This window comes from Taeniopygia guttata, chromosome 19 (assembly GCF_048771995.1).
Source record: "Taeniopygia guttata chromosome 19, bTaeGut7.mat, whole genome shotgun sequence".
Classification (NCBI taxonomy): Eukaryota; Metazoa; Chordata; class Aves; order Passeriformes; family Estrildidae; genus Taeniopygia; species Taeniopygia guttata.
In genome coordinates this window covers 4,285,504-4,312,098 of record NC_133044.1, presented here as the reverse complement: position 1 = coordinate 4,312,098, position 26,595 = coordinate 4,285,504, and the positions used below count along the sequence as shown (strand labels likewise).

Sequence of the window (26,595 nt, the reverse complement as noted above, 5' to 3'; positions counted from 1 at the left end):
CGCGGCCGCTCCGCCCGCCGGGAGGTCGCGGCTCGCCCGCTCCGCCCCCCGCGCTCGCCGCCGCCGCCGCCTCCATTTTCCCTCGGCCCCTCGGCTAAGGCCGCGCCGGGCCCGGCGGGGCGGCGGGGAACGAGGGTCCCTTACCGGGGGAAGGGCGAACCCGCGGTTGTCCCGGCCGGGGCGTCACGCCCGACCCGGCGCCGCGGCGGCTCCGAGCCCCGGTGAAGGCGGCAGGGACGTGCCCGAGGTTGGTGTCGGGCCGCGCCGCGGGCCCCGGTGCGGGCCCGGCGGGTGCCGTGGGTGGGGCCGGTGGCGGCGGCCGGGGTCGAGGGTGGCTCCCCCGGGGCCGGGAGGTGCGGGGCAGCGCTGGGAAGAGCTGTGGGTGCGAGGCGGTGCCGTGCGGGTATCGGGATGGATGCGCTCCTCGCAGCGGGTGAAAGGGTCCGACCTTCGCTTCTCACCGCACCGGTGGTCCCGGAGCTCCGCAGGTGTGATTCCCAGACCACCGCATTCGGCTTTCCGAACTATGGCGAGGTGCTCCCTGAAAAGCCCTTTTGGGTTTAATAAATGACTGAAAGGTGGCAAATGATGAGTGCTCGTAGGGGAATGAGGTTGTTGTGGACTTTCACAGTCATTTCTGGTGCTTGCTTTTTTTCCTGAATAGGATGATGGGGAGAAGGAAGGTTACTCCTAAATTATTTAGAATAAGTAAATTGTGAGGAGTTGCAGAGAGCAGATAACACCGGGTGAGAATGCTAGTCTGGTAACTGAGATGCGTAAGGGAGGTTAACAAATACCCCAAAAATTTGCTCTTCTTATTCAGGGAAGAGCAGTAGGTGTCTCAACAATTGTTTCTTTTAAAACTACTTCAACACCCCATTGTAGCTTAAGAGGGATATTTAAAAATTACTTTAAAGGAGGAGAGAATGAAGTAGAAAACATTTTTATACTGCTGAGTAAGTGGTTGGCAGTTTGTGTCCTGGCAATTCTGGTTAGACCATTCCAAAAAGGGAGTGCTGCACGCAGGGGCAGGAGCAGAGCAGGTTTTTGGGCAAGCAAAGCCTTCAAGTCCTCACCTTAGGGGAGAAGCTTGCTGACAGGAGATATGATCCAGGTGCCTGAAGTCATGGGCAGGTCAGAGAAAACGAGGAGGGAGCATCAGTTTTCTGTTTCTGAGCGGAAATTATGATGCAGCCGGGCTAAAATAAACAGGCGGAAGTGCTTTTTCACACAACGTGCTATTAAATGTGTCACCCTGCCACAGGACGTGCTGCCACCTGATAGCATCGGGGGCGGTGGGACCAGCAGCAGGATTAAAACCAACAAAGCAGGTATGGGAAGTTCCTGAGCTGTGGTGGCTGCCTTGACTTTCCCCATCACTGGTCCCCAGTTATCACTTCCCCCTGTGTTCCTCCCACTGAGCAGGGTGGGAGTGTCAGGTTTAGATGCAGACTTCAGAAATCTGCAAAACAGCTGTAAAAGCTAAATATAAAATGATACATTGCTGCTGTCGGGGCTGGCAGGCCCCAGTAGCCATCAGAAGTCCACGTGGATACCAAGAAATGCCTGTGAGGAAGAGCTCAGCGTTGGGGTGCCTGTGAGTATAGTTTCTCATGGTGTGAGTGCCTTGCACTGCTTCACAGGGATGTTTCTGTTAGGCTCATAAGCTTCAAATCAAAAGATGCCAAAGTGATTTTGTCTGAGTTCTGTGATGGGACACAGCCTGAAGATGATTGTTTGGTTGTTGGTGTTAAATCCACACATTCCAGATCAACCATGGCTTGCTCTTTTTTTTTTTTTTTTTTTTTTTTTAAGAAAACTGATACTGATTTAACTGGGAAACTCAGAGCTCCAGGGGGTGAAAAAGTGGTGTTCATTTGAGTTTTTCCTAGTTAGACATTTGTTGTCAGTCTTGGACTCCTGTGGGTGTACTTGGACTGTGTTAAAATTAATTTCGTGAGCATTTAATTGACAAAATTAATAGATTTGGCTTCTTTAGGCTCTGCATTTTGAGTTGAGTTCCCCAGCTCTCTTATTCTCACAGAGCTTTCTGAATCCTCTGGTTTGACCCTTTGAAATGTGGCCATGCCCTGGTGGCTTTGGCAGTGTGGTTCCCTGGATCTGTGTGATCCCAAATGGACTGTGAGTTGAATCATTAAGTAGCAGAGGTTAGAACCATTCCTACCCAAGCCCTCTCTCCCCCCAAAAAAAACCCACAAAACAAGTGTTAATGTGGGATTGATGCAATTTCTTCCCCAAAGGATGGGGAGAAGTCAAGGACTGACTTTGCTGCACCCACGCTGTCCTAAAGCCAAGGTGAGCACCTGGCTTTGTTGTTTTGTGTATTCACACTGCTGTCCTCAGGTTGATTGCTGAACAATAAATATATCTTGCTCTGAGGACACTGCTTGGTTATTCTCTGAACACCACTGAGGTGCCTTAGGTGGCATCCCTGTGACTGGGAGAGTGTCAGATGTTTCTGTTTTCCCTCGCCCCACACCTGCTCAGGTGAAGCTCTTGAGGGACTTTTCTATTCCAAATGTCCATTTGCACACTGGATGTGTGAATGATTTCTGAAATCCCCAGGTTCTCACAAAGCAGCCCTTGTTCTAAAGGCCCTGCCTCACCCCACAGAGTCTGCAGCTGATGTCCATCCTGGTCCTGCCCTGATCAGGACTCAGCGGTCCCAGTTAAAAGGAGCTTGTGGACTCTGGATCAGTGCCACTGTGCCCTTGAGCTGAGCAAAGTGCAGACACTCCTGATCAAAACAGCTGGGCTGGCCCAACACTCCTTGGTCCAGAGTCTTTAAACCCTCCTCAGGTCTCTCCTGTGTGACCACACCGGGTTCTGCCTCTGCATCTCTGCCCACTTCCCTGGCCTGTTTTGTTTCAAATTAAGGCCTTCCTGGCACAGAGGGTGGGAGAAGCACCTGTAATCAATATCTGGTTTAATATCTTGCTTCTCTTTTCCATGCTAAGTGACATCCCTGCTGTCCTGAGATGAATTTTGCTGGAGCTGAAAGCACCTGGGTTTGTTGGTGGTTGGCTCGCGTGGATCCTGCTTGGCTGGATCATTAAATAAGATGGTTTTCTCAAGTCCTGTTTGTTCCCTGTGTCCAGACAAATTTGAATTGACATGGAGTAAAAGTAAAATTGACAGGAAACTTTAGAGCAAGACGAGGTGGGTTTGTGTATTGATCGTGAGCAGGAGATAAACGAGGTTATTAGACTTGGAAATGCTCTAGGAAAAGCCACTGAGCCTGCAGGTTTGTGTATGTTAATACACCCTGGTGAATACCTGGAGCAGGAGGATTGGTGTGAAACTGTGAAGTTGACAGAATATTCATACACGGGTTGGTAATCATAATCCCTGTTTCTGTATTGTGTACTCACATGATTCATCAGTGCCATGTGCATCAGGAACACACGTTTAACAGGCATCAGTGCTGCCCTCTGAGGCGTTATTCCTGAGAGGGATGCTTAAATACAAGTGTTTAATTTCTAAAGGGTCCTCTTGAGGATGGGGACCCCACACTGAACCAGAGCAGCCGTGTCCTGGCTGGATGCAGAGCAGTAGCCTTGGTCTGCTGTGATTTCTGCTTGTGTGGAGCATCCTGCAAAAAGAAGTTGGCCACAGCCACATATTCTGCAGCCAAGGAGTATGAGCTGCTCTCTGCACTCGTGTCTAAAATCTGGCAGAGGTCTTCCCCTCATCTTTGTTGTGGGTTTTCTTTAATGAGATACGGATGACACGTTCCTTCGGAGCTGCTCGTATTTTAAGACTTAAAAGATCATCCAAGATCAGCCTTGGACCTTTTAACTCTAACTGAGCACTAAGTCCCTGATTTTCTTGAAGTTGTTGTGTTTGTGCAGCAGATGTGTGTGAATCTCAGGGCAGAACAAGAAATCCTGCACACGAGAAGTGTCGTGGCAAAGCCTTGATCAGCTTGTCCCATATGGGACTGATTTCCTTCAGCAGGTTGTTTGCAGTGGGGAAATGATTATGGGAATGTTTTAAAGCGTGTTTGTTTAGGTATCCTTCCCTGCCACATGGAATTCTTTTCTCATCTTTTTTTCTCTGTTGTTTTTGCGTGTTTGTGTGTTGAATTGCATCAGATGTAATTTTAACATGGAGGTTTTGGCTTTAGATCTGACACCTCTGAACTGCTTTTTGTACTGCTCCTTCCCAAAGGCCTATACTTCTTCCTGGGCTGGCGTTTTCATCCTCTCAGCCATTTGAGGAATTTATTTGATTTTCCTCTTAGCTGACTCTTGTAAGGTTCAGTTGTTTTGGTGTATGTAAAAGGGAGGTGAAAAAAAACTTCCTTTGAAAATTTCAAAAATATCAGTGAGTTTGCAACCACTATAAGTGGAAGACTCAGAGATAGAACTTGGCAAACACTTTCCTTTGTGCCAAGTTTGATTTATGTTGTGTCCAGGAACCCCAGCTGGGAAAAGCATCAAACAAAAGGTTCCGGATATAAAAAATACACTGTTTTTGTAGTTTTCTTGTTGCTTCCTCAACTCTGGATGGAGGCTCCTGGCATGGAGCACCCTGGCTGTGGCTCTGGCTTGTGGGCAGCCACAAACCCCCAGCCCAGGACCCCCAGCCCTCTCTGCAGTTTGCTCAGTGGGCTCTGCAGTCTCACAGCCAGCGACCGTGGCTCAGTCGAGGCCCTTTTCAGGGTCACCCTGGCTTCATTAACTGAGTGAGGATTAATCATATTAAGATCTTAATTAGCTGGGCTGTGTGCCTGACACTGTGCAGCATCAGTGGGAGCCTTCCCAGCGCACGGGAGGGTGTGGATGGGATGGGGGCTCTGGCTGTGTGCACGTTCCAGCCGCAGGAGCTGCGGGTGTTGCTGTGACAGCTCCTGCCCTCCTCACCCAGACACGGGTTGGCAGGAGCTGGCAGCTCCTGGCTGCTGCCTAATCTCTGGTGACAGGGATGTCCAGGCGAGGTGGACACTGGGTGATTCAGGGCCTTTGAAACCCTTCTTGCTTTAGCTGCCTTCTCTCCAAAACCTGAAGGGGGAAGTGCTCATGTTCTGCTTGCTCAGCTGATGCCAGGGATGTTTCCTCTTTCCCCAGCTGCTGTGTGAGAGGTTGCAGCCATGTCTGACTTCGTGGAGAGTGAAGCAGAGGAGTCAGAGGAGGAGTACAACCAGGATGGGGAGGTTGTACCCAGAGTAACCAAGAAGTTTGTAGAGGAAGATGAGGATGGTGAGTTTGCTGAATTGTCTGTGTTCTTTGCTGTTCTAGTCTGCATTCTGTGATTCTGCAGATGGAGCAAGAGCTGTGCTATAACAGCAGGGCCATCTGTAGTCAATAATCTCAGCTGTTTGAGTGCTTCCCTTCCTCCAAGTGATATTTATAATCAGCAATAAAAAATACACTGCTTCACCCTCGTGGGACTTGCAGTCACACAGTTTGATAGTAAATGGTAAAAGCAGAGGAATTCTCCCAGTGTGACCACTCCACTTGTTCTCTCTGCAGAGAGAGCATGAGACAAGAAGTGGGGATCTGGCAGGAGCAGCTGGCTGGGTTCTGTGTCAGTAAAGTGTTCAGTTAAAGCTCTGTGTGGATGGTGTGGAGGAAGATGCTGCTTGCAGAGGTCCCAGTGGGTAACCAATAAGTGTCTAACGTGCTGCTCTCCATCCCAGATGAGGAAGAGGAGGAGCTGAACCTCGATGATCAGGATGAGCAGGGGAACCTGAAAGGATTCATTAATGATGATGACGATGAGGAGGAGGAGGAGGAAGCCAGTGACTCTGGAGACTCCGAGGATGATGTTGGCCACAAAAAGAGAAAGCGCAGTAAGTTTTGTGAAGATTGTTACTAGCAGGGCAGGCTGTAATGCTGGCAGAGAGAACCCTCTGACCTGGTCTGCATGAGCTGGGTAAGCTGTACCCTTTGGGGTTTAGTGCATTCCCAGATTAGGAAAGTCAGAGTGTAATTTAGCTCTGCTGTCTTCTTTAGCTTTTGATGACCGCCTGGAGGATGATGACTTCGACCTCATTGAAGAAAACTTGGGTGTCAAAGTCAAAAGAGTGAGTTGTGTTCCCGTGCTGCTGTTAATGGTGTGGTGTGTTTTAGCACAGAGAGGGTGGGCTTCAGCCTGCCATGAACAAACAGTGCCTCCCATCAGCTCCTGCCCTCTTGGAAAGGGAGAGCTGAGTGCTTGAAGGAAGCAGGACCTATCCCTGCCCAAGCAGCTGGGACCTGGCTTGCCAGAGTTTGCAGAACACTTTGTTCTGGTGCCTAAAGTTGGCTGTGCTCCTCCCTTTCCACCTCTTCAGGACAGTCTCATCTTCCATTCCTGTGTGGTGCTAACCTCAAGGTCAGCACAGGCTGTTAAGGGCTCTAAAGCTCTTTCTGAAACATTAGAGTCACATCAGCCAGGCCAGCCCTGATGGTGACAGCATGCAAGTGACACAGCTCCCAGGGGGGTGGCTTTTCTCCCCTGTGTGCCTGTGGTGTGCTCCATCCTGCTCCCTCCCAGGTGCCTGCAGAGGAAGTGCAGTGCTGAGCCAGGGGTTGTGAGAACTAACAAGGAATTGTCCTTGCAGCAAAAATTCAGGCGTGTGCGAAAAATGTCTGATGATGAGGACGATGAAGCAGAAGATTATGGAAAGGAAGAACATGAGAAGGAAGCCATTGCTGAAGAAATCTTTCAGGATGGTGAAGGCGAGGAAGGAGGGGAAGCTGTGGAAGCTCCTGTTGCTCCACAGGAAGAGGAAGAGGAGGAGGAGGAAGATGAATCTGGTGAGTGTGGATGGTCCGTTACATCCAGTGTCTGCCTTAGGATTAAAGCACAGGAACAAAGTTCAGATTTTCTCTGAACTAGAAGTATCCAAAAGTCTGTGACCCTGTCATGGTGAAGCTCTTAATTGTTCTGATTAGTACAGTCCTTAGAATTAAACATTTCTGGGTGACAGGTTTAGTTTGTCTGTCTGAACCACTTTGTGCAAGAGCACTTTATGTGTGCTGATGTCTTGAACACCTCCCCTAAGCTGCCTCAAAAATGAAAATGCTTCAGAGGAGAGCACTCAAGGCAATATTTAGTACCTTGTAGCACAGTGCATGCCTGCCCTACCCCTCTTCAGTATCAGCCTTTCACTGCTGCTACCTTACCAAAAAAGCTTCAAGAACTCTTTTGACTCTCCAAAGCAGCCAAACCTTTCCTGACTGTATTTTCAGTGCACTGAGCTGCAACTAAGATGGCTTTGCCTGGAAGTTTGTCTGGAAGGTTGTTCCAGCTTGTTACTGTGGTTCAGGCTCCTGGACTGTGTGAGATTGGTGTAGGAGATGCTGTGGGGAGCTGGGCAGCCTGACAGGCAGCAGCAGCCTAAGTCTGTGGTGGAGGCTCATAGTTGCACTGTCTGAGCTTTGTCAGAGGTACCAGTTCTAGATCTGAGTTCCCTAACCACTGAATTGTTTCTCAATATCCAGACATTGATGACTTCATTGTGGATGATGATGGACAACCTCTGAAGAAGCCAAAATGGAGAAAGAAGCTTCCAGGATACACAGATGCGTAAGTATTGATTGGAAATTGGCCTGGAGCCTTGAAAATAGTGCTCAGCTTATTTGGATCTTACGACTGCAGAGTGATTCAGCTTGTGGTTGGGTACTGCTGGTCTTTTTCCCAGAAGTAACCTGGTAAATTTAGACATAGAGCTTTTAATGTGTGATTTCTGAAATGTGTGACTCTTTCCTTTTTTTCTTTTTTCCCCTGGATTTTTTTGAAGGGATACCAAAACCAGGCCCTTAAGAGAAATATTTGCAGTAAAGCTCAGAGTTGTCCATGATTTTTTAGCCTGGGTGAAAAACTAAGGGTTTGACAGGGCCTGGCCTCCTCTGTGTGGCTGTAAAAATGTTCTGTGAACTGCACTGTGGGGCTGAAAAATACGTTGGTTTTTTTTTTTTTTTTACTTTCCAGTGCTTTGCAGGAAGCCCAGGAAATCTTTGGTGTGGACTTTGACTACGATGAGTTTGAGAAGTACAACGAGTACGATGAGGAGATGGAGGAGGAGTACGAGTACGAGGATGAGGAGACCGAAGGGGAGACGCGCGTGCGGCCCAAAAAGACCACCAAGAAACGCGTCAGCCGCCGCAGCATCTTCGAGATGTACGAGCCCAGTGAGCTGGAGAGCAGCCACCTCACAGACCAGGACAACGAGATCCGCATGACAGACATGCCTGAGAGGTTCCAGGTGAGGCAAGAGGCTGCAGCTCTGCGGGCAGAAAGCATTTTGGCTCCCAGGCCTGGGAGCTGCAGGCTGGCAAGCTGCTGGATGGATTTTGGAATGTTTTTTCCCTCTTTCATGACCTTACCTGTCAAATGTACAGGCTAAAAGTGCATTCAGACATATCAGTGACATGGGAGCTGTTGTACCCATGTGAATTTGGGTTTAGCTCCAGTCACAGCTTCCCTGTGGCCACATGGTGCCAGTGTTGCACTGCTGAAGTGCAGGGCTTGGGCTCTGCTGAGATGGCTTTGTGCTGGATGATGGTAGGAATCCCTTGGGCTGGATATATGGAGAGCAAGATGCAGTGCTAGAGGAGACATGGGGAGGTTTCTAGTTTACCTGTATGCCAGCCAGCACATAACTGCTGTAACCAACTTTACTCAAGGTGATGAGACTTAGACTGCTCTCAATACAAAGTGCTGTTTGTGCTGCGGGGAATCCTTCTGTGTCTCTTTATTTTTGTCTTAATTTTACACTATATTCAGATTTTCACTGAAAAAATTCATCACTGTAGTGTATGTTACTGTAATTCCATGCAGAGGTTTATTACCCTTCTCTGTGAAATGGCATGTGTGAAGCTGCCAGTTTTCCAAAGGACCTTTTTTTCCCCCTGCCAGTCTGTGCCACAGAAGGAAATGCTGTCTGTGATGTCTTGTGGCTGTAGGTGGCCTGTTCACACATATTGTCCTCTGAAAGAGAAGTTGCTGAGAATAGCTGCCCAGAGAGACTTTTATTTTTTGTTACTCCGTGGCTGCAGCAACAAAAGTGGTAACAAGGCACAGATAGATTGGAGCAGAGGATGTAACTGCAGAAAATTTGGGAGTCTGGTGGGAAGTGGAGATATCCTCACTTGATTTTCACAGCAGACTTTGCACCATTGCAGGCCTTTCCACAAGCCTTTGACAGGATTGTAGCTGCCTTTATCTAGTGTAAAGCTGATGCAGTTTCCTGTGTGCTCAGAAGGTGCAGACATTGAAGTGATATCCTTGGCACCCCGTAGGTGGGGGTCCTCAGAGGTAACCTGTAGCTCAAAACAATAATTTCCAGGCTTCTTGGAAACATGGCAGTGCAAGCCCTGGTGTTGCATGTGCCTGTGCTGATGGTGTTGTCTCTTCCCAGCTGAGAACCATCCCAGTGAAGAGTGCTGAAGATGATGAGCTGGAGGAAGAAGCTGACTGGATTTATAGGAATGCATTTGCAACACCCACCATCTCCTTGCAGGTAAAGGACTGTGCCTGGGGACTTTTTCCAGGGTCTGCTGATAGGAATGTGGTGCCCAGTACCACCTTCATTTCTGGCTTTGAGCAGGTCATTTGACATGTGTGTCTTCATTTTTACATCCACAAAACAGAGCAAAAAGGAACACAAAGAAATTGAAAGAACAAAGATTTCTCAACCTTAACCTGGGGCTGCTATTTTAGGGGTTCAGCTCAGGAAGAGTGAACACAATGTGTTTCTCCTTTTCAGGAAAGTTCTGACTACCTTGACCGTGGACAAGCCAGCAGCTTCAGCCGCAAGGGGCCCAGCACCATCCAGAAGATTAAAGAAGCCCTGAATTTTATGAGAAATCAGCATTTTGAGGTAATTTGCAAATTTTTCTTCATTACCAAGGTCTGTCTCCTTTTTGTGACAGAATTAGCAGGGCTGCTGGAAACATTTGGGGCTCATAGAAGGGGCTGAGATACCATCCCTGGCTGCCTCTCCTCTGATGGAATGATGCTTCACTGGGAACTGGAACTCCTCTTATGTGAGCTGTGTCAATGCAGGTTTTTAAGGCCTGTTTGACAGAGCTGCTGTCATTGTCTTTCCCTGATTGTGGACAAATTGAGGCTGAATGAGGTGGGGGAATTTCTCTTGAGCCTTGTTCAGACCTTCCAGTCTGTTCTCCAAGGTGTTGCCTGATGTTGTAGAAGTTTTTTGGCCTATGTGGTGTATTCTTTGGTGTGAAGTAAGAGCTGCCTCATTAGTTTGTTGTCCCACATGGAACAGGAGCTGTGTCTGGGCTCCTGGCTGCCAGGAACAGCCCAGTCCCCTCCATAGGGGTGATGAGTCTCATTTCTGACCCAGGTCCCGTTCATCGCCTTCTACAGAAAGGAGTATGTGGAGCCAGAGCTGCACATCAACGACCTGTGGAGGGTCTGGCAGTGGGATGAGAAGGTGAGGAATATTTTCATTGCTGGTTCTCCCACCAACATTTTCCTCCTACCTAGCCTGATTCTTTCAGCAGTTTGTTTTGGCCATGTCTGGGGCTTTTACCCATGTCTTTTTGCTTTTTTGCTGACGTATGGTGGTAAAGGGATATCTGACAAAATAGGATTCCAAAAAATCCTTCCTCTTCACTAAGTTCCTTCTGTGTAGTGACATTTCCTGCCAGCAAGTGCGGGTTGCTTCTCTGCTATCAGATCCAAACCTGAATTTTGGGGTTTTATGGTTATTATAATACATCTCTGAAATAAGACCTGCCACACATCACATTTGGCTTTGGCTGTGGATGAAGATTTTAATGATCATTTTTATATGACAAATATCCCAAAATCCTGGAAGTCCCTGTTTGGGAAGGTAGGAGACAGATAACACACTACAATGGGGTGTTTCACTGGAATTCTTTTGTTCTTGTGTCAGTGGACCCAGCTGAAGATCCGCAAGCAGAACCTGACTCGCCTGTTTGAGAAGATGCAGGCCTACCAGTATGAGCAAATCTCTGCTGACCCAGACAAGCCCTTGGCTGATGGAATAAGGGCTCTGGATACTACTGACATGGAGAGGTAGGGTGCCAGGACTTCTGTATTCATTCCAAAATTACTTAAAATGTCCATTGACTTGCCCGAACAGCACAGGCACTCTGGCCACTGCAGAGCACCCACAAAGCCAATAATGAGAAATACTTTAAATTCTTTTGAGAGATGAATCCAAGGGCTCCTCTTCCTGACCTGAGTCAGAGCAGGTTCCTTGAGTGTTGTGAGCATGAGCTAGCTGCAGGCAGGGTGTAACATGCTGGCTTTCTGTAGGCTGAAGGACGTGCAGTCCATGGATGAGCTGAAGGACGTGTACAATCACTTCCTGCTGTACTATGGCAGAGACATCCCCAAGATGCAGAATGCTGCCAAGGCTGCTCGCAAAAAGCAAAAGCGTATCCGGGAGGATGGTGAAGAAGAGGAAGGTTTGTCTCCTCACATTTGGTAGTTTTCTCCTTGTGGGCTGCTTGAAAATCCTGGTTTGAAAGAATAGGAAGAAAGTTTGGTGAAAAATCCGTGTGTTTGCACGATGCATCTCTGCTGGTCATTCTAGCTCAAGTTAGTTCCAGGTCTTTCAGAGACCTTTGAAATTGTTTAAGGTTTGCCACACAAGGTGCTTTCCAGTGGAATATGAATGCCACACCTTGTGTCAGGGGTGGCATTAGCAAGCTTGATGTATATTCTGATGTGCAACCCAGAGATAACTCCTATTAAAACTGCAAGAATGGCACTGAAGATGGTGTTTCCAGGGTCTTTTTCCAATCCTGAATAATTTTCAGGCCACTGTTAGCTTTGTGGGATTTAGGGGCTCTGTTGCACAGCATAGGTTGTGTTTAATCTCTTTATTGTGCTTCTGACACACTCCAGCTGTCTGGATGCCTCTCTAATGTATCTTTCCTACAGGTGAAGGGGAGGATGCGGAGGATGATGAGCAGAAGGGGCCTGAGCTGAAGCAGGCTTCCCGAAGGGATATGTACACCATCTGCCAGGCAGCTGGGCTGGGTAAGGCTCTGCTCTGTCCTGCTGAACGTGCAGTGGCCTGGCCCACATGCTCTGCAGGGTGCTGTGACTCACCTGTGGAAGGAAAACTGGTAGTTTTGCTCACTATTAGCTACAATACCTGTATCCTCATCGGTGTTTTGGTTTTTTTCTTTTACCAGATGGCTTGGCTAAGAAATTTGGTCTGACACCTGAGCAATTTGGAGAGAATCTCCGAGATAGTTACCAGCGTCACGAGACAGAGCAGTTCCCTGCAGAGCCCCTGGAGCTGGCCAAGGATTATGTGTGTAGGTCAGTATGGGGGGGGTCTTTGTGGAGTTACTGTGGATGTAACACAAGTGAGGGGATCTGGGGACATTGTTCTAAGCCTTCACATTGCCTTTTTGCCTGCAGTCAATTCCCAAGCCCAGAAGCAGTGCTGGAAGGAGCTCGGTACATGGTGGCTTTGCAGATCGCCAGGGAGCCCTTGGTCAGACAGGTCCTGAGACAGACTTTCCAAGAACGAGCTAAAATCAACATTTCACCAACCAAAAAGGGGAAGAAGGTAAGGAAGGGAGCTCTGACCCAAGCATATAAATGCTTGTTCTCCCATGTCAGTGGCAATTCTGAATAAATCTCAGAGCAGCAGTGAGCTGGACTGCTGCAGAGCCCAGCTCAGCAGTGTGCTGCATTGTTAGTCTCAGCATTTTACCAGATGAGATGTTGCCTTTAATTATGGAAACAGTCTGTGTTTCTCTGGGACTGGAAAGCAATTCCACTGTGCCCTGCTGGGGAAGGAAATGCAGACTGGCAGGCATAGGGCTGAGGGGATATTGAATAAAAACCATTGTCTGCTGTGGCATACAGAAGGATCTTTCTTCATGAATACCCTGTGTGCATGCTGACTGTCTCTCCTCTTTCCCAGGATATTGATGAAGCCCATTATGCCTATTCCTTTAAATACATGAAGAACAAGCCTGTGAAGGAGCTGAGGGATGACCAGTTCCTGAAAATGAGCCTGGCAGAGGACGAGGCACTGCTCACCATAGATATCAGCATTGACATGAAAGGAGTGGAGGGGTGAGTTCCCACTGGCTGTGCCATCCCTGACTTGGCAGGGCTCATTCATGCAGTGCTCTTTAAGCACCTCTGTAACTCATACTACTTCTGAAAGTCATGGCCTGGTAGTTTCTTGCACCTCAAAGTCAAGCAACCTCTCAGGGTCTTGCTTTTTTCATCATCTTGCTGAGAACTTTAGCAGACATCTTACTCGCTTGAAAGCAAACTGTGAAACCTTGGGATTTTTGCAGAAGATGGTGCTGTTTCCCAACCAGCTTAGCTCCTTCCCTGCACATCTGAGTGGCCACACTGTGTAGTCTGGCTGTGATCTGTCTACAGCATCACTTCAGCAGCTAAAGCAGCGTTGGATGGGATTCTCCCTAATTTTTCCAAGCAGCTACCTGAATCTGAGACGTGCAGGAATCTGCCAGTGATGGGTCCATGCAGGTGTCTGGAGCCTTTCTGTATCTCCCCTTCTCCTTTCTTGCAGTTATGGCAGTGACCAGACGTACTTTGAGGAAATCAAGCAGTTCTATTACCGGGACGAGTTCAGTCACCAGGTGCAGGAGTGGAATCGGCAGCGCACCATGGCCATCGAGCGCTCCCTCAACCAGTTCCTCTACGTGCAGATGGCCAAAGAACTGAAGAACAAGCTCTTAGTGGAGGCCAAGGAGTATGTCCTCAAGGTTAGATGAGGCACAGGTTTGAGGCAGAGCTGGGTTTGCAAACACTGGTGGCCCTGCAGCATTCTGGGGGTGGCTGCTGACAGCTCATACACAAGTTCTTGGGGAGGAGGGGGAGGCAGGGATTGAATCAGGTTCCACTTCCTCTCCAGAGAAGGGTTATGCCAGGCTCCTGCAGTGGATTTTCTCACTCCTCTTTGTCCTTTCTCTGCTCTCCCAGGCTTGCAGCCGCAAACTTTACAACTGGCTGAAGGTTGCTCCGTACAGGCCAGATCAGCAGGTGGAGGAAGACGATGATTTCATGGATGAGAACCAAGGGAAGGGGATCCGGGTGCTGGGCATTGCCTTTTCATCAGCCAGGTAGGAGGGAGGGAATGGTGTCTGGATGCACATCCAGCTTTACCAGTCCTCCATGTCTGAGTGCTCTCCATTTGACAGGGACCACCCTGTGTTTTGTGCCCTCGTTAATGGAGAGGGTGAGGTGACAGATTTCCTCCGACTACCACATTTCACAAAGAGAAGGAATGCCTGGCGTGAGGAGGAGAGGGAAAAGAAGGTGAGCCTTGGTGCAGCTGTCACTGAGATGGATGCAGGTAGCTCAGAACAGAAACTCTAGCTTTTCTACTCACATTTTCTACTTTCCTTTCCAGGCCCAGGATATTGAAACATTGAAAAAATTCCTCCTAAACAAGAAGCCTCATGTGGTGACAATTGCAGGCGAGAACAGGTCAGTCTTTGTGCTGCTTCCACTTGCCAGTCTCTTTGCAGTCCTTTCCTTGTGCCTGTCTACATTTCACTGTTTCCAGGACCCAGCTCTGTGCTCTCCCCTCAGTCCCCTTGGCTGTCTCTCCCTAGGGATGCTCAGATGCTGATGGAGGATGTAAAGAGAATTGTTCATGAGCTGGACCAAGGTCAGCAGCTGTCCTCTATTGGAGTGGAGCTGGTGGACAATGAACTGGCCATCCTCTACATGAACAGCAAGAAGTCTGAGGTGAACCTTCTGCTGCTCCCTTAGTCTCTCCTAAGTCTGTTGCTCATTCGTGCTGTGTCATCCTCCATTTGTTGTGCTGGCCTTGCATCATCCTCTGTCTCATATGATCCATCTGGACAGTCACGTACTGATCTTTGGATCAAGGCAAAACATCTTAGGCTTCCCCGAAGATCAGCACCAGCAGATGCACAAAGTGGATATTGATGTAGCTGGAAATGAGTGAGATTGTTCCATTACTAATTGCATAAGAGCTCCTGGGAGCCTTTGACCTCAGCTTTCTTCGCCCTGAGCACCAAGTGCTTCTGTGCTTCAGTCCCTGTCTGATGTGTCTTTGCTGCTTGTGGTACAAAGTGTGAAAAGACCACGAGGGTTTTCCCTGACTCTGTGTCCTGTTGCAGAATGAATTCCGGGATTACCCCCCTCTGCTGCGTCAGGCCGTGTCCCTCGCTCGCCGCATCCAGGACCCCCTCATAGAGTTTGCCCAGGTCTGCAGCTCTGATGAGGATATTCTCTGCCTGAAACTCCACCCTCTGCAGGTAAATTCTCCTTGGGCAAGAAAGATCCTTCTCTGCAAGAGAAAGCAGCCTGTTAGGGTTTGCTTTCAAAGAAGAGGTTTCCAAGTTAAACTTTTGCAAGTTCTGCCTGTTCTGTGCCATATTCAGGCTACACAGCACCTTCCTTTCTTCTTTTTTGTTTCTTTCTCATCAGCCTTTAGGCTGTTCTCAGGGGTAGCTGAGGTGCAACACAGCTCCTGGGCACCAGTGTGTTGTGTTTGGCTCGTGGCAGAGGGTTGCACAGTCCCATCTTTTCCAGGGCTAACACCTCTTCTCTCTGCCAGGAGCACGTGGTGAAGGAGGAGCTGCTGAACGCGCTCTACTGCGAATTCATCAACCGTGTGAACGAGGTGGGGGTGGATGTGAACAGGGCCATTGCTCACCCCCACAGCCAGGCTTTGCTGCAGTACGTGTGTGGCCTGGGACCACGCAAAGGCACCCACCTGCTGAAGGTAAGGAGGCTTCTGAGCCTGCCTACAAAACCTGCACATCCCCCACTCTGTGAGTGCTCAGGGGTGAGTCAGGGTCCCTGTGCCAGGTGCAGCTGACAGCTCTGTTGATGTGTGTTTTTACCTCGCCCCGAAGCTGCACGTGGACTTGTGTCCTTGAGAGACCCAAACAGCTCAGCAGATCCAGCAATCCCAGCCAGCTCCCAAACCCACAGGAATGGATGTGCTGTCATAGAGTGTCAAGACACCTCCACAGTGTAGAAAACACGAGGCAAGAAGCCAATACTTTTCCTGAGAGTTGGAGCTGTGATGATGTGGAATCATCATCTTTCACACAATGTTGAGACACTGGCAGGGAGCAACAGCTTAAGAGTTGTGATGGGCGTGTGTCAGATGCTTTAAACACTGCAGTGTGCAGTGTGAATCCTCTGCTTTTTTCCCCAGACAAATACAATTTGGGTTAAAAGGGGCCTTAAAGATAATCTGATTCCACCCCCTGGCCACGGCCACAGACATCTTCCACTGAAGCAGGTTACTCACAGCTCCATCCCACCTGGCCTTGAACAATTCCAGGGATAGGAAGTCCACAACCTCTGTGGGCAATCAATGTTTGCATAGCAGGGTTTATATTCTTGCCTCTCTCTGCAGATCTTAAAACAAAACAACACCCGTCTGGAGAACAGGACCCAGCTGGTTACGATGTGTCACATGGGACCCAAAGTGTTTATCAACTGTGCTGGCTTCATCAAAATTGACACAGCATCACTGGGTGATAGGTGGGTATTGGGTTGTATTTGCTGTCCTCTGGGGTGTGGGGTCAGTGTGGGTGACAGGGTGAAACAGTGACCTTCCCTGAGTCAGTGTTCCCCAGAGTTTCTGTGTGGCCCCTCTGACTTTAGGCCAAGTTCAGGTATTGCGGTTATTAATCTGATTCTAAACTTGCACAGCAGCAGTGTGAACTGCATAAAATTAATTACATGGCTTGTTCTGGTGTAAAGGACTCTTAGTGGTCAAGAGGAACTAAACTTAGACCAATTGTTCCCTAAAATAGTTGTCATGGAGTCATCAGTAACCCATGGGCACTTCAGCTTAGTTTTTGCCTGGTCCTTCCAACAGTATTTCATTTTTCTGAAGTTTCAAACTTGAGAAATAACTCAGCAATTTGGCTTCCTCTTAAACCAGTAGCAATACTAGGAAATTTATAGAGCATTAAGTTACTGGTAACTGCACAAGAGGTGTTTTGAGGACAGCTGTAACCTTGTCTCTGAACCTGACTGACTGCTTTGCACAAAGGGTCACTTACTAGAAACGTGGTTTCTCCAGGGTTTTTTTGCCTTTGAAAAGCAATGTGAGAAAGAACACCTGACTGAATCCCTACACTGGGTGATCCAGCCCCACTAGATCCTTTGATTCTTGCAGGATACAAATCCCAGAGATGCTGGGGGCCAAGTGTAGCCCATCCAAACAGCTCATTGGCAACTCTGAATTTGTGTGAGGAGAAAAACTGCAGAGAGCTGTGTGCTCATAGAACAGCTGTAGTATGCAGGGATTAAATCCACCCAGCATCCAAAATACCTGGCTGAGTCTTTGGAGCTGTAGATTGGAGTTTGCCAGGTCTTGCCTTGGCTTCTGTTGGTTTAGCAATGAATAATTCAGTGTCCTTTTTGGAGTACTTTGTTCCATGGAGGGCAGCAGTGGTGCTCAACAATGTGCTTGATCATTGAGCTGCAGGCACACCTCAGAGCCCTGATCTGAGCATTGGTTTCGTTTCAGCACTGATTCCTACATTGAAGTCCTAGATGGCTCTAGGGTCCATCCTGAAACCTATGAATGGGCCAGGAAAATGGCAGTGGATGCCCTGGAATACGATGAGTCAGCTGAGGATGCAAATCCTGCAGGAGCTCTGGAGGAGATCCTGGAAAACCCTGAGCGCCTGAAAGACCTGGATCTTGATGCCTTTGCTGAAGAACTGGAAAGACAGGTGCACTGGGGGTTCCTGGTGCTGAGAAACAGAGGGGAAGCTCTGCTGCCCTGCTGAGATTCTTATGTTTTATAGCTTTATCCTTTTCTGGAGCTGGGCATTAGCTGTGCTGTTATAAAATGTATCAGCAGCCACGATGAGCAGTCAGTGTCTGACAATGGCATGCAGTAAATGCTTGCAGAAAGTACACTTGGGGCAGGGAACAGTAATTAACCATTTAAGCTGTTCTCCCTGAAATATGTTTGTCCTTTTGACCTCCTCAACATCCTGTGACCGAGTTTCACCATTTGTTGGTACCTGCTGCATTCCCCCTTTTTAAATTTGCTATTTCCGAAGTTGCTTGAGTTCTTCCAAAACTTACACTGGATTCCCTACTGACCTTCTTCCTGCTGCTCATGCTTTTATAACCTCTGAACCCCACACAGGGCTATGGTGACAAGCACATCACTTTGTATGACATTCGAGCTGAGCTAAGCTGCAGATACAAGGACCTGAGAACCCCGTACCGTTCTCCCAACACAGAGGAGGTCTTCAATATGCTGACCAAAGAAACTCCAGAGACATTTTACATAGGTATATCCCTGTTCATTTCCCTGCTTTCTGTCCTTTTTAGTTGACACAGAATTTGTGATGGTGGGGCAAAGGGATCTTAGTGAGCTGATGCTGGGACAGTGTTGTGGTGGGGTGTGAAGCAGCTTTTCAAGTACTTGGGTGACTCCTAACACCTTCATGCATGAATAACGACCTTAGATGGAGGGAACTGCCTAACTCTGCAGTTGTTCATTCTTTCCTTCCCTTCTCCCATCACCCCACAGGTAAAATGATCATCTGCAATGTGACTGGGATTGCCCACAGGCGCCCACAGGGAGAGAGCTACGACCAGGCAATACGGAATGATGAAACTGGCCTTTGGCAGTGCCCTTTCTGCCAGCAGGACAACTTCCCAGAGCTCAGTGAGGTGGGGCTGCTTCTCCTGCTTTTGTCAGGGGCCTGCTATCAGCAGGAGTGTTGTGTAGGGTTCTTGGGAGACAAGGAATCAGAGCCAAGATTGTGTCCGCAGTGCCCCAGGATCCCAATTTGATGTGGCCTTTGGCTGTAAATAAAATCTGTTGCACTTCTGACTAATTGCTTCAGTATAGATTTGACAGGTCTTTTATAGCTACATTATGGCTTTTAGAGTGAAATGGACCTGGAGCTAAGCTGACCAGATCTTTGCAGATACATAAAGCGTTCTTTTTTGTGGTCTGGGATTGTGTTTTGTGCAGAGAAATTGCCTGTGACACTGAGAACAGAAGGCTCTGCCACCTTCTCAATTTTAAGAACTTATCTGGACCACCTGCTGCTTAATGCAGCTGTACTTTAGGTCCTTTCTAAACACTGTGAATTCCAGCCTGGGTAATCCATGACTTTAAACCCCTATAGTGTTCATTAGAGACCAGCCCTGGCTACAGTCTGGTGTTCAGGGTCTAAAAACGTTCTGACCTTCATGGTTGCAATGTCCCATAAGCTGAGCAGAACTCTAGGAGGAAGATGGTATTACTGGGTAGCACTTGTTGAAGTCTTCTGTCCCCTGCCCTTCCACAAGTCTCTTCTGCCTGCACCACTTTGCTGACGCAGCTTTTGGAGTTGTTTTGAGTTTGAACTGCTGGAGCTATTTTGTTTCCATGCTGAATGATTAATTTACTTTTGCCTTGCTCAAGGTTTGGAACCATTTTGACAGCGGTTCCTGCCCAGGTCAGGCCATTGGAGTGAAGACACGTCTGGATAATGGCGTTGCTGGCTTCATCCCAACAAAATTTCTTAGTGACAAGGTGGTCAAGAGGCCAGAAGAAAGGGTGAAGGTATGAAAGCAGTGGATTTTCACACTCCCAGCAAGAGCTGGAAGAACCTGGAGCCAATACCAAAGAATCAGAGTTTGGTTAATGACACTGTTCTTAAATGACTTTTCCGACCTTATTTTCATGTAAGGACTTAAAATCATCAGGAAGTTCAGGCTCTGGTTAGTGTCCTTGTCCCACAGTGCAAATCTCCCTTGGCAGCTGGTGGGACCCTGTTAATCAGTTAACACGTTGTGCTGTAGGAGGATTTATTGTCGTCTGGCTGGAGTCTGGGTTTAGGAGACCAGAAGGCATTCTAATGCAGAGCTGCCCTTTGTTTCTGGCTTTCTAAAGAGTTCACAGAACTCTTTTTGGACAGGCTAGGGTCATTTTCCTCTTAAAGCTTTTTCTTCCCTCTCCATTAATTTGTGGAGGTCATAGTTGTTACTCCCTGCTCAGGATTGGGGTTCTTAAAGAAGTGGAATAACACCTTTTTATCACATACTGAAATAGTGGTTTAACATCTTTCCTGTCTTTTGGGGTCCCCAGCAGGCCATGCAGGGGATGGATAACCCTGTAAGCTCAGAGATCTCAGCATTTCTTTAAAGTGTTATTAATTAACTTCATCATGGTTAACTGAACTAAGACATTGCTGTTTTTGTGGGGGGATTTTCTGCCTCACATTTTATTAGAGCAGTCCTTTGGGTGTCTGCTTCTTAACACACTTAACTGCTTTCTTGCACATCTTGAAGTCCAGTTTTGCTGCTCCCACTGTGAACGATATTTGAAATAGAAAAGGTGATTGTCCTCACCCTCCAGATGTGCACTTTTCCGTGTGGTGTGGGTAATAGGTAATAGAGGTGCTGGAGAACTGCCCATTTTTCCCTTAATCTCTTTTGATTCTGGTCACTTTTGGGATCGGTTGACTTTCAGTTTGTGTAGAAAGATCACTTTTAAAGGTTGTATCAGTCTGAAGTAGCAGAGGTGATTTGTACCTCCAGCAGGATCCCACGTGGATTGTTCTGTAGCACAGGGATTCTGGTGTATCAGCAAACCTGCTGCTCACCTTGGCCTGCACCTCCTCTGCAGGTGGGAATGACCGTCCACTGCCGCATCATGAAGATTGACATTGAGAAATTCAGCGCAGACCTGACCTGCAGGACCTCAGACCTGATGGACAAGAACAACGAGTGGAAACTGCCCAAAGACACCTACTACGACTTCGACTCTGAGGCAGCAGATCACAAACAGGAGGAAGACATGAAAAGAAAGCAGCAGAGGACAAGTGAGTTCTCTTAATTTCTCTCTCCCTTGTAATTCCAGCCTTCCCAGGCTGCTTCAGGACCATCAGAACAATTAGATTGCATTAAAGCAGTTCCTCTTGGAAGGCTGAACGTTCCCTTTGTCCCCCAGCGTACATCAAGAGGGTAATTGCTCACCCATCATTCCACAACATCAGCTTCAAGCAAGCAGAGAAGATGATGGAGACCATGGACCAAGGGGATGTGATTATTCGGCCGAGCAGCAAAGGGGAGAACCATCTGACTGTCACCTGGAAGGTCAACGATGGCATTTACCAGCATGTGGATGTCAGGGAGGAGGGCAAGGAGAATGCCTTCAGCCTGGGCTCCATGCTCTGGATTAACACAGAGGTAAAGCCCTGCAAAGCACACCTGGGAAGGGGAAAGACTTATTTTACAGGTTGACACAGCCCTTCTGTCCTTGTAGCTGCTTTCACACTCTTGGAGAGTAACTTTCAATAGACAATACTTGTCTCTTTCTTTTTTCCCTTAAGCCTTGCTATGCAGAGTGTATGACCAAATACCCCCTAAATACCTCTTTAAATGTGTTTGTTCAAAGGAGTTTGAAGACCTGGATGAAATTGTTGCTCGTTATGTCCAGCCAATGGCTTCTTTTGCCAGAGACCTATTGAACCACAAATACTATCAGGACTGCAATGGTGGAGACAAGAAGGTGAGAAATTCCCAGGATGTGGTCACTTCTTAGGAAGATATCCATGGGCTCGGTGTGCTGCTGAAAATGTGGGCTCCCCTGGAGCATTCATTTTCTTTCTCTTTCTAATTAGAAGCTGGAAGAGCTGCTGATAAAGACCAAGAAAGAGAAGCCAACATTTATTCCATACTTTATTAGTGCCTGTAAAGACCTACCTGGTAAATTCCTCTTGGGATATCAGCCTCGAGGCAAACCAAGGTAAATGGAGAGGCAAGCCCAGCATCTGCGCTGAGTACTGCCAATACCAAACCTCAGCTGTCTGCTGCCAGTTTTTCTTCCAGCTCTGTCAGAATCCCTGTAAATCATGCCTCCTCTTTGCCACAATTTGGCCTCCTGACAGTGGAGGACCCAATTCTAGCAGTAAATCTCACCCAGGAGACTCCCACATTTCTTAACTATCTGTCTGCCACGAGCAGCATTGCCCTGTGTTGTGGGAGTGTAGGCAGAGAATGATGGATTTTTCATGGAAAGGTGGGGTAGTTTGAAGCAATTGTTTGAAGGTAAAGTGCCTTGGGTGGTCTGTCTGTTCATTATCAGCACAGCCATTGCCTGTGGTTTTAGTCCATGCCTGTTCTCAGTGTGACCTGTCAGTGAGTGGCTGAAACAGCCTGTGATGTCTCGTGCTGTCCCTGCTCTCCCAGGATAGAGTATGTGACAGTGACACCAGAGGGATTCCGCTACCGGGGCCAAGTCTTCCCTACTGTGAACGGACTTTTCCGATGGTTTAAGGATCATTATCAGGACCCTGTTCCAGGTGAGCAGCCTAAAACTTCAATGCCTCAGCTGTTTGTTAATCACAATATCAGGGACAGTTATTAAAGGACAGTTCCATCTTCTTCATCCCGAAAATGTGTCCTAGGATTTTGCTATGTGTGGGAAGTTTCCCAGCAATGCTTGAAATGTTTGGCTCCATGCACCAGCCCACTGAGAGCTCTCCTGAGAGTTAACCTTCATCAAGTGGGCTGTGCAGCAAAGTCTGGACCATACAGTCTAGCACACACACCATTCCCATCGTGCCGGAACAACTTTTGACTCCATTTTTTTTCAAATCCTGAGTTTCAGACCAATGGCTGCTCTTCCAGGAGAATTAATGTACCTCTTGGTTGGTGTTTTACACAGGTATTACCCCCAGCAGCAGCAGTCGGACCAGGACTCCAGCCTCCATTAATGCTACTCCAGCTAACATCAACCTGGCAGGTCAGTGCCAGCCATTCCCAGCTGGAATTGGGATGTCAGCTGCTCCTCCAGGCTCCACTTTTCCTAATGCAGTGTGTCTCCCTTGCAGACCTGACACGTGCAGTGAACGCTCTGCCACAGAACATGACCTCCCAGATGTTCAGTGCCATTGCTGCTGTGACAGGCCAGGGACAGAACCCAAATGCCACCCCAGCACAGTGGGGCTCCAGCCAGTACGGCTACGGAGGCAGCGGAGGCGGCAGCAGCGCGTACCACGTAAGTGTCACTTAAATTTCTGCTGGCTTCTTGCTGCTAGAAACCACTGGGAGCCTAAGAAATCCCATTGCCTGGGGTCCACAAGTCCTGGTTTTGTCCCTGTGGTGCTGCACAGGCTGGATTCTTGAGCCAGGTTTGCTTTTGCCTCCCGTGACTGGAGAAACGAGGCACGTAACACAGCCCTGCTCCGGGGGGAGTTGGAGCAAGGAGCCAACTGGTCTGGCCCCCAAGGAATGTGGCAGGGTGGAGAGGGGGGATCCAGCAGTGAGGGCACACAACCTTCTGATTGTGCCCCTGAATTGGCAACGTGAGCTGCCAGTGGAGGAGATTAGCTGGGAAAGTATGCGCTGAGTTTGCAGGGCTTTTCAGCTCAGCGCTAATCTCTGAGCTGCACCGGCGGGGAACACCTCAGCCTGACCCAACACCCAGGGACTTTGCAGGGAGTAAGATGGAATTGGACAGTTTGGGCTCGTGGTGAAGCCTTTCTTGATGTGTACCTGCTCCCAGCTGACATGGAGGCAAGTTCTAGCAGCGGAAGGACTGAGGAGCCTGGGTGCAAAAAACACACCCAGCTGTTGCACCCAAAGAAGAGATGCTGCAAGACAAGGCTTGCATGGAGGTGTGATCCTCCTTTAGAGTACCTTGGGAGGCTTTCAGGAAGTTTGGCACAGTAAATGCTGAGCTGAGGATAGGCATAGACTGTGGATAACCTGATGTATTAATTATCAAGACATCTGAAAAAAAAGGGAGGTGAACACCAGGAGGCAAAGACACTAAGCTCTTCATGGGACAAGAAGCCAGCTGGTTTGGGATGTGGGAGGGAGCCACCCTGAGAGCTTCTGCACCTTCTCTGCAGCCTGCAGGGGAAGATTTATCTTCTTTGTGCCCACTGCAGGATGTCATTGCAGCTGTCTTGCCCCAAGTATCTGTTGTGCCCCTTGCCTTTGCTTGGCTCCAGCATCTCCCCTTGGGCTGAGCAAGGAGGGCAGGCTGTGCTGCCCCAGCTCTCAGGGAAGCAAATGTGCTGTGCTCAGCAGGGCTGGGGGTTTGCGGAGTGTGGGTGGGCACCTTCCTGGGCAAGCAGGGCAGGGCAGAACCCCCCCAGCCTAGCAGGGTCCACCCTCTGTTCCACCCTCTGTGCCCTGACAACCTCTGCTCCCCACAGGTGTTCACGACTCCAGCCCAGCAGCCTGTGGCCACCCCTCTGATGACCCCCAGCTACTCCTACACTACTCCCAGCCAGCCCATCACCACACCCCAGTACCAGCTCCAGGCCAACACCACGCCCCAGTCCACCCAGTCCCAGGCACAGCCATCATCCAGCTCCAGGCAGAGGCAGCAGCCAAAGTGAGTAGCTCTGAGTGCTCGTATCCATGTCCTGTCTCCACGGGGAATCTTTCCTGTCACGTCTCACGTTGTCCCCGTGTCCTTGCAGGACCAACAGCCACGCTGCCATCGACTGGGGCAAGATGGCCGAGCAGTGGCTGCAGGAGAAGGAGGCTGAGCGGAGGAAACAGAAGCAGAGGTTGACCCCTCGCCCCTCTCCCAGCCCCATGATCGAGAGCACGCCCATGTCCATCGCCGGGGACGCCACGCCTCTCCTGGATGAGATGGATCGATAGGACCTGACACCCGACACCTCCGCTCTCCCCTCCGAGGAAGGGGGAAGGAGAGGGAACAATGGGAGCGACCTCCCTTAGACACATAACTCCTGTTTTATACGTCGCGGGATGGTGGGAAATGACTCTTGGTGATGTGCACCTGAGCGAGAGAATAGACTTGGCAGGGCTGGTTTAAAAATATATACTATATATAAGATAAATATATCATAGAAAGGAGCACTCATCGGCCTCTGCGTTCTAGGCTCCGGTTTTGAGGCACCTTGGGAACTTAGCAAAGCAAACATGAGGTCAAAGGAGTCTGTCCTTGTACGTGCACAGCGCTCTGCTTTCACCCCAAAGACTGGGAAGCAAATGGAGCTGAAAGTGCACAGCCCTGGAGTGAGCCTTGGATTCTCCCAAACCCTGTCACCTCCCCTCGTCCCGAGACCACAAAGCAAAGTCGTGGGGGTTGTGACAAACGAGCCAGAGTTCTCACAAAGTTCCTGTTGTTGTTTGCTCCATGTTTTCATGTGTGACAGGCTCAGCAGAGCCTGTGCCTACCCCAGCTGTGTCTGGAAGGGTCCAGCACAGCAGCTCGGGGTCTTGCTGGAGATGCAGCTGTTGTACCAAAGGCTTGCTCTCTCCTCTGGCTTCTTTTGGAACAATATTTATTTAGTTTTGATTATTTTTTTTTAATCAGACTGCGAAACAAAGCGCCAGCCTGCGGCAGCTTCCCCAAGCAGACGTGTGGGATAAAGCACCACGGAGCAGCCCGGAGTGCATGGCCTCCTCCTCTGTACCTGCTTCCCCTGCCCAGCTGTAACCAAGAGGGGTGAATAAATAGAGTTTTTACTGAATGCTAGCTTAGAGGTTTTTTGCCTGCACCCTGCCCTTCCCTTAGGATTTGCTCAGAGCAGAATTGCTTGGTGGAAGTCGATGCTCCTTCTTCCTTTGTTGCTTGGTGTTGCCCTCTGTGTGCTGGAAGTTCCACAGAGAAGCCAATTTCTGTTGTTAACAAATAAGGTTTTGTTACGGATGCACCACATGGAGACATCACACCACATCGAGGGCATCTTCCTGTGGCTGTGGGATAGGAGGAGACACTGGGAGAGGGATAAAGTGGATAAAGAAGCAGCCCAGTGTGCTGCTCCTGAGGAATTGCCCGTGATGGGAGAGATGTTTCTGAGAGGGAAAGTTCCTGCTGCACACACTCTCCCCTCTCCTGCTTTGTTAGTAGGGATTTTCTATGGAAGCAGAGTCTTTGTTCCTTCCCAGTGCTCCCGGTCAGCCTCCTTTGCTAGGAAATGAGCAGGAACAGCAGATCTTTGGAAACAAAGCTCTTCTTTGCATGTAAATGCTCCTGAAGAATGGCAGCGACCCGGGAGACAAAGCAAAGCTCTTTGCACAGAGAAGTGCAGGTCCTGGCTTCAATGCCATCCCCTCTGCAGTGCTGAGGGGCTGGCAGGGTCCTGTTCCTCCCAGAGCCACCCAGGCCAGTGGGGACAACCGTGGGCCGGGGCCCACAGCTCCGAGGTCGCAGGTGGATGAACCTGGCGCTATTTTCTTATATCGTGAGACTGTTCGATAGGAATTTGACTGGGAGCAGCTCCTTACTGGTTGGACCTGAAAGGGGAGGCTAGTTGTGTGTTGTTGCCTCCTTTCTGGCTGTCTTTGTTTTTAGTTTTCCCTTGCTGTCAATAAAAGTTCTACTTTTGGGAAGCTGGTCTGCCAGCGCCCTGTCCGTGCCTCCTGCCGGGATGCTGTGGCTGCCACTGGGGCTTTGCACCCAGAGAGGAAGCAATGCCTTCCTCCACCCTTGCTATTCCCCCCTGGCCCCTGTGATCCGCTTATTTCGGGGATTTGGGATTGCACTGCACGCTCCTCAGTGTGGGGTTTGCTGTCTGCTTGGCTCCTGCCGCTCCAGCTTTTTCCAAGTCTGGTATTTGGTGCAGGAAAATCTTTCCACCACCTCACCAGGACACTGGGCTGAGCCACGCTCCACCCTTGAAAGCACTTTGGGGGAGTTGGTGG

The 26,595-nt window shown here is 49.1% G+C and overlaps 1 protein-coding gene across 1 annotated transcript; it reads left to right on the top strand.

The window, feature by feature from the left end:
- The first annotated feature begins 2 nt into the window (after positions 1 to 2).
- On the top strand, positions 3 to 25,421 carry SUPT6H (SPT6 homolog, histone chaperone and transcription elongation factor). Its single transcript, XM_032751835.3, has 37 exons — positions 3 to 247; positions 5,091 to 5,222; positions 5,663 to 5,815; positions 5,979 to 6,049; positions 6,569 to 6,764; positions 7,452 to 7,536; positions 7,942 to 8,215; positions 9,371 to 9,472; positions 9,719 to 9,832; positions 10,319 to 10,408; positions 10,874 to 11,016; positions 11,260 to 11,411; positions 11,890 to 11,988; positions 12,147 to 12,276; positions 12,379 to 12,529; positions 12,890 to 13,044; positions 13,514 to 13,709; positions 13,927 to 14,066; positions 14,145 to 14,262; positions 14,357 to 14,433; positions 14,562 to 14,697; positions 15,096 to 15,233; positions 15,536 to 15,703; positions 16,349 to 16,476; positions 17,474 to 17,681; positions 18,107 to 18,254; positions 18,497 to 18,639; positions 19,382 to 19,522; positions 20,588 to 20,783; positions 20,912 to 21,150; positions 21,359 to 21,472; positions 21,585 to 21,709; positions 22,153 to 22,265; positions 22,631 to 22,708; positions 22,797 to 22,963; positions 24,129 to 24,310; positions 24,399 to 25,421. The coding sequence occupies exons 2-37, from the start codon at positions 5,114 to 5,116 to the stop codon at positions 24,583 to 24,585; spliced, it is 5,166 nt and encodes a 1,721-aa protein (XP_032607726.1). The 5' UTR covers positions 3 to 247; positions 5,091 to 5,113; the 3' UTR covers positions 24,586 to 25,421.
- Positions 25,422 to 26,595: the final 1,174 nt, after the last annotated feature.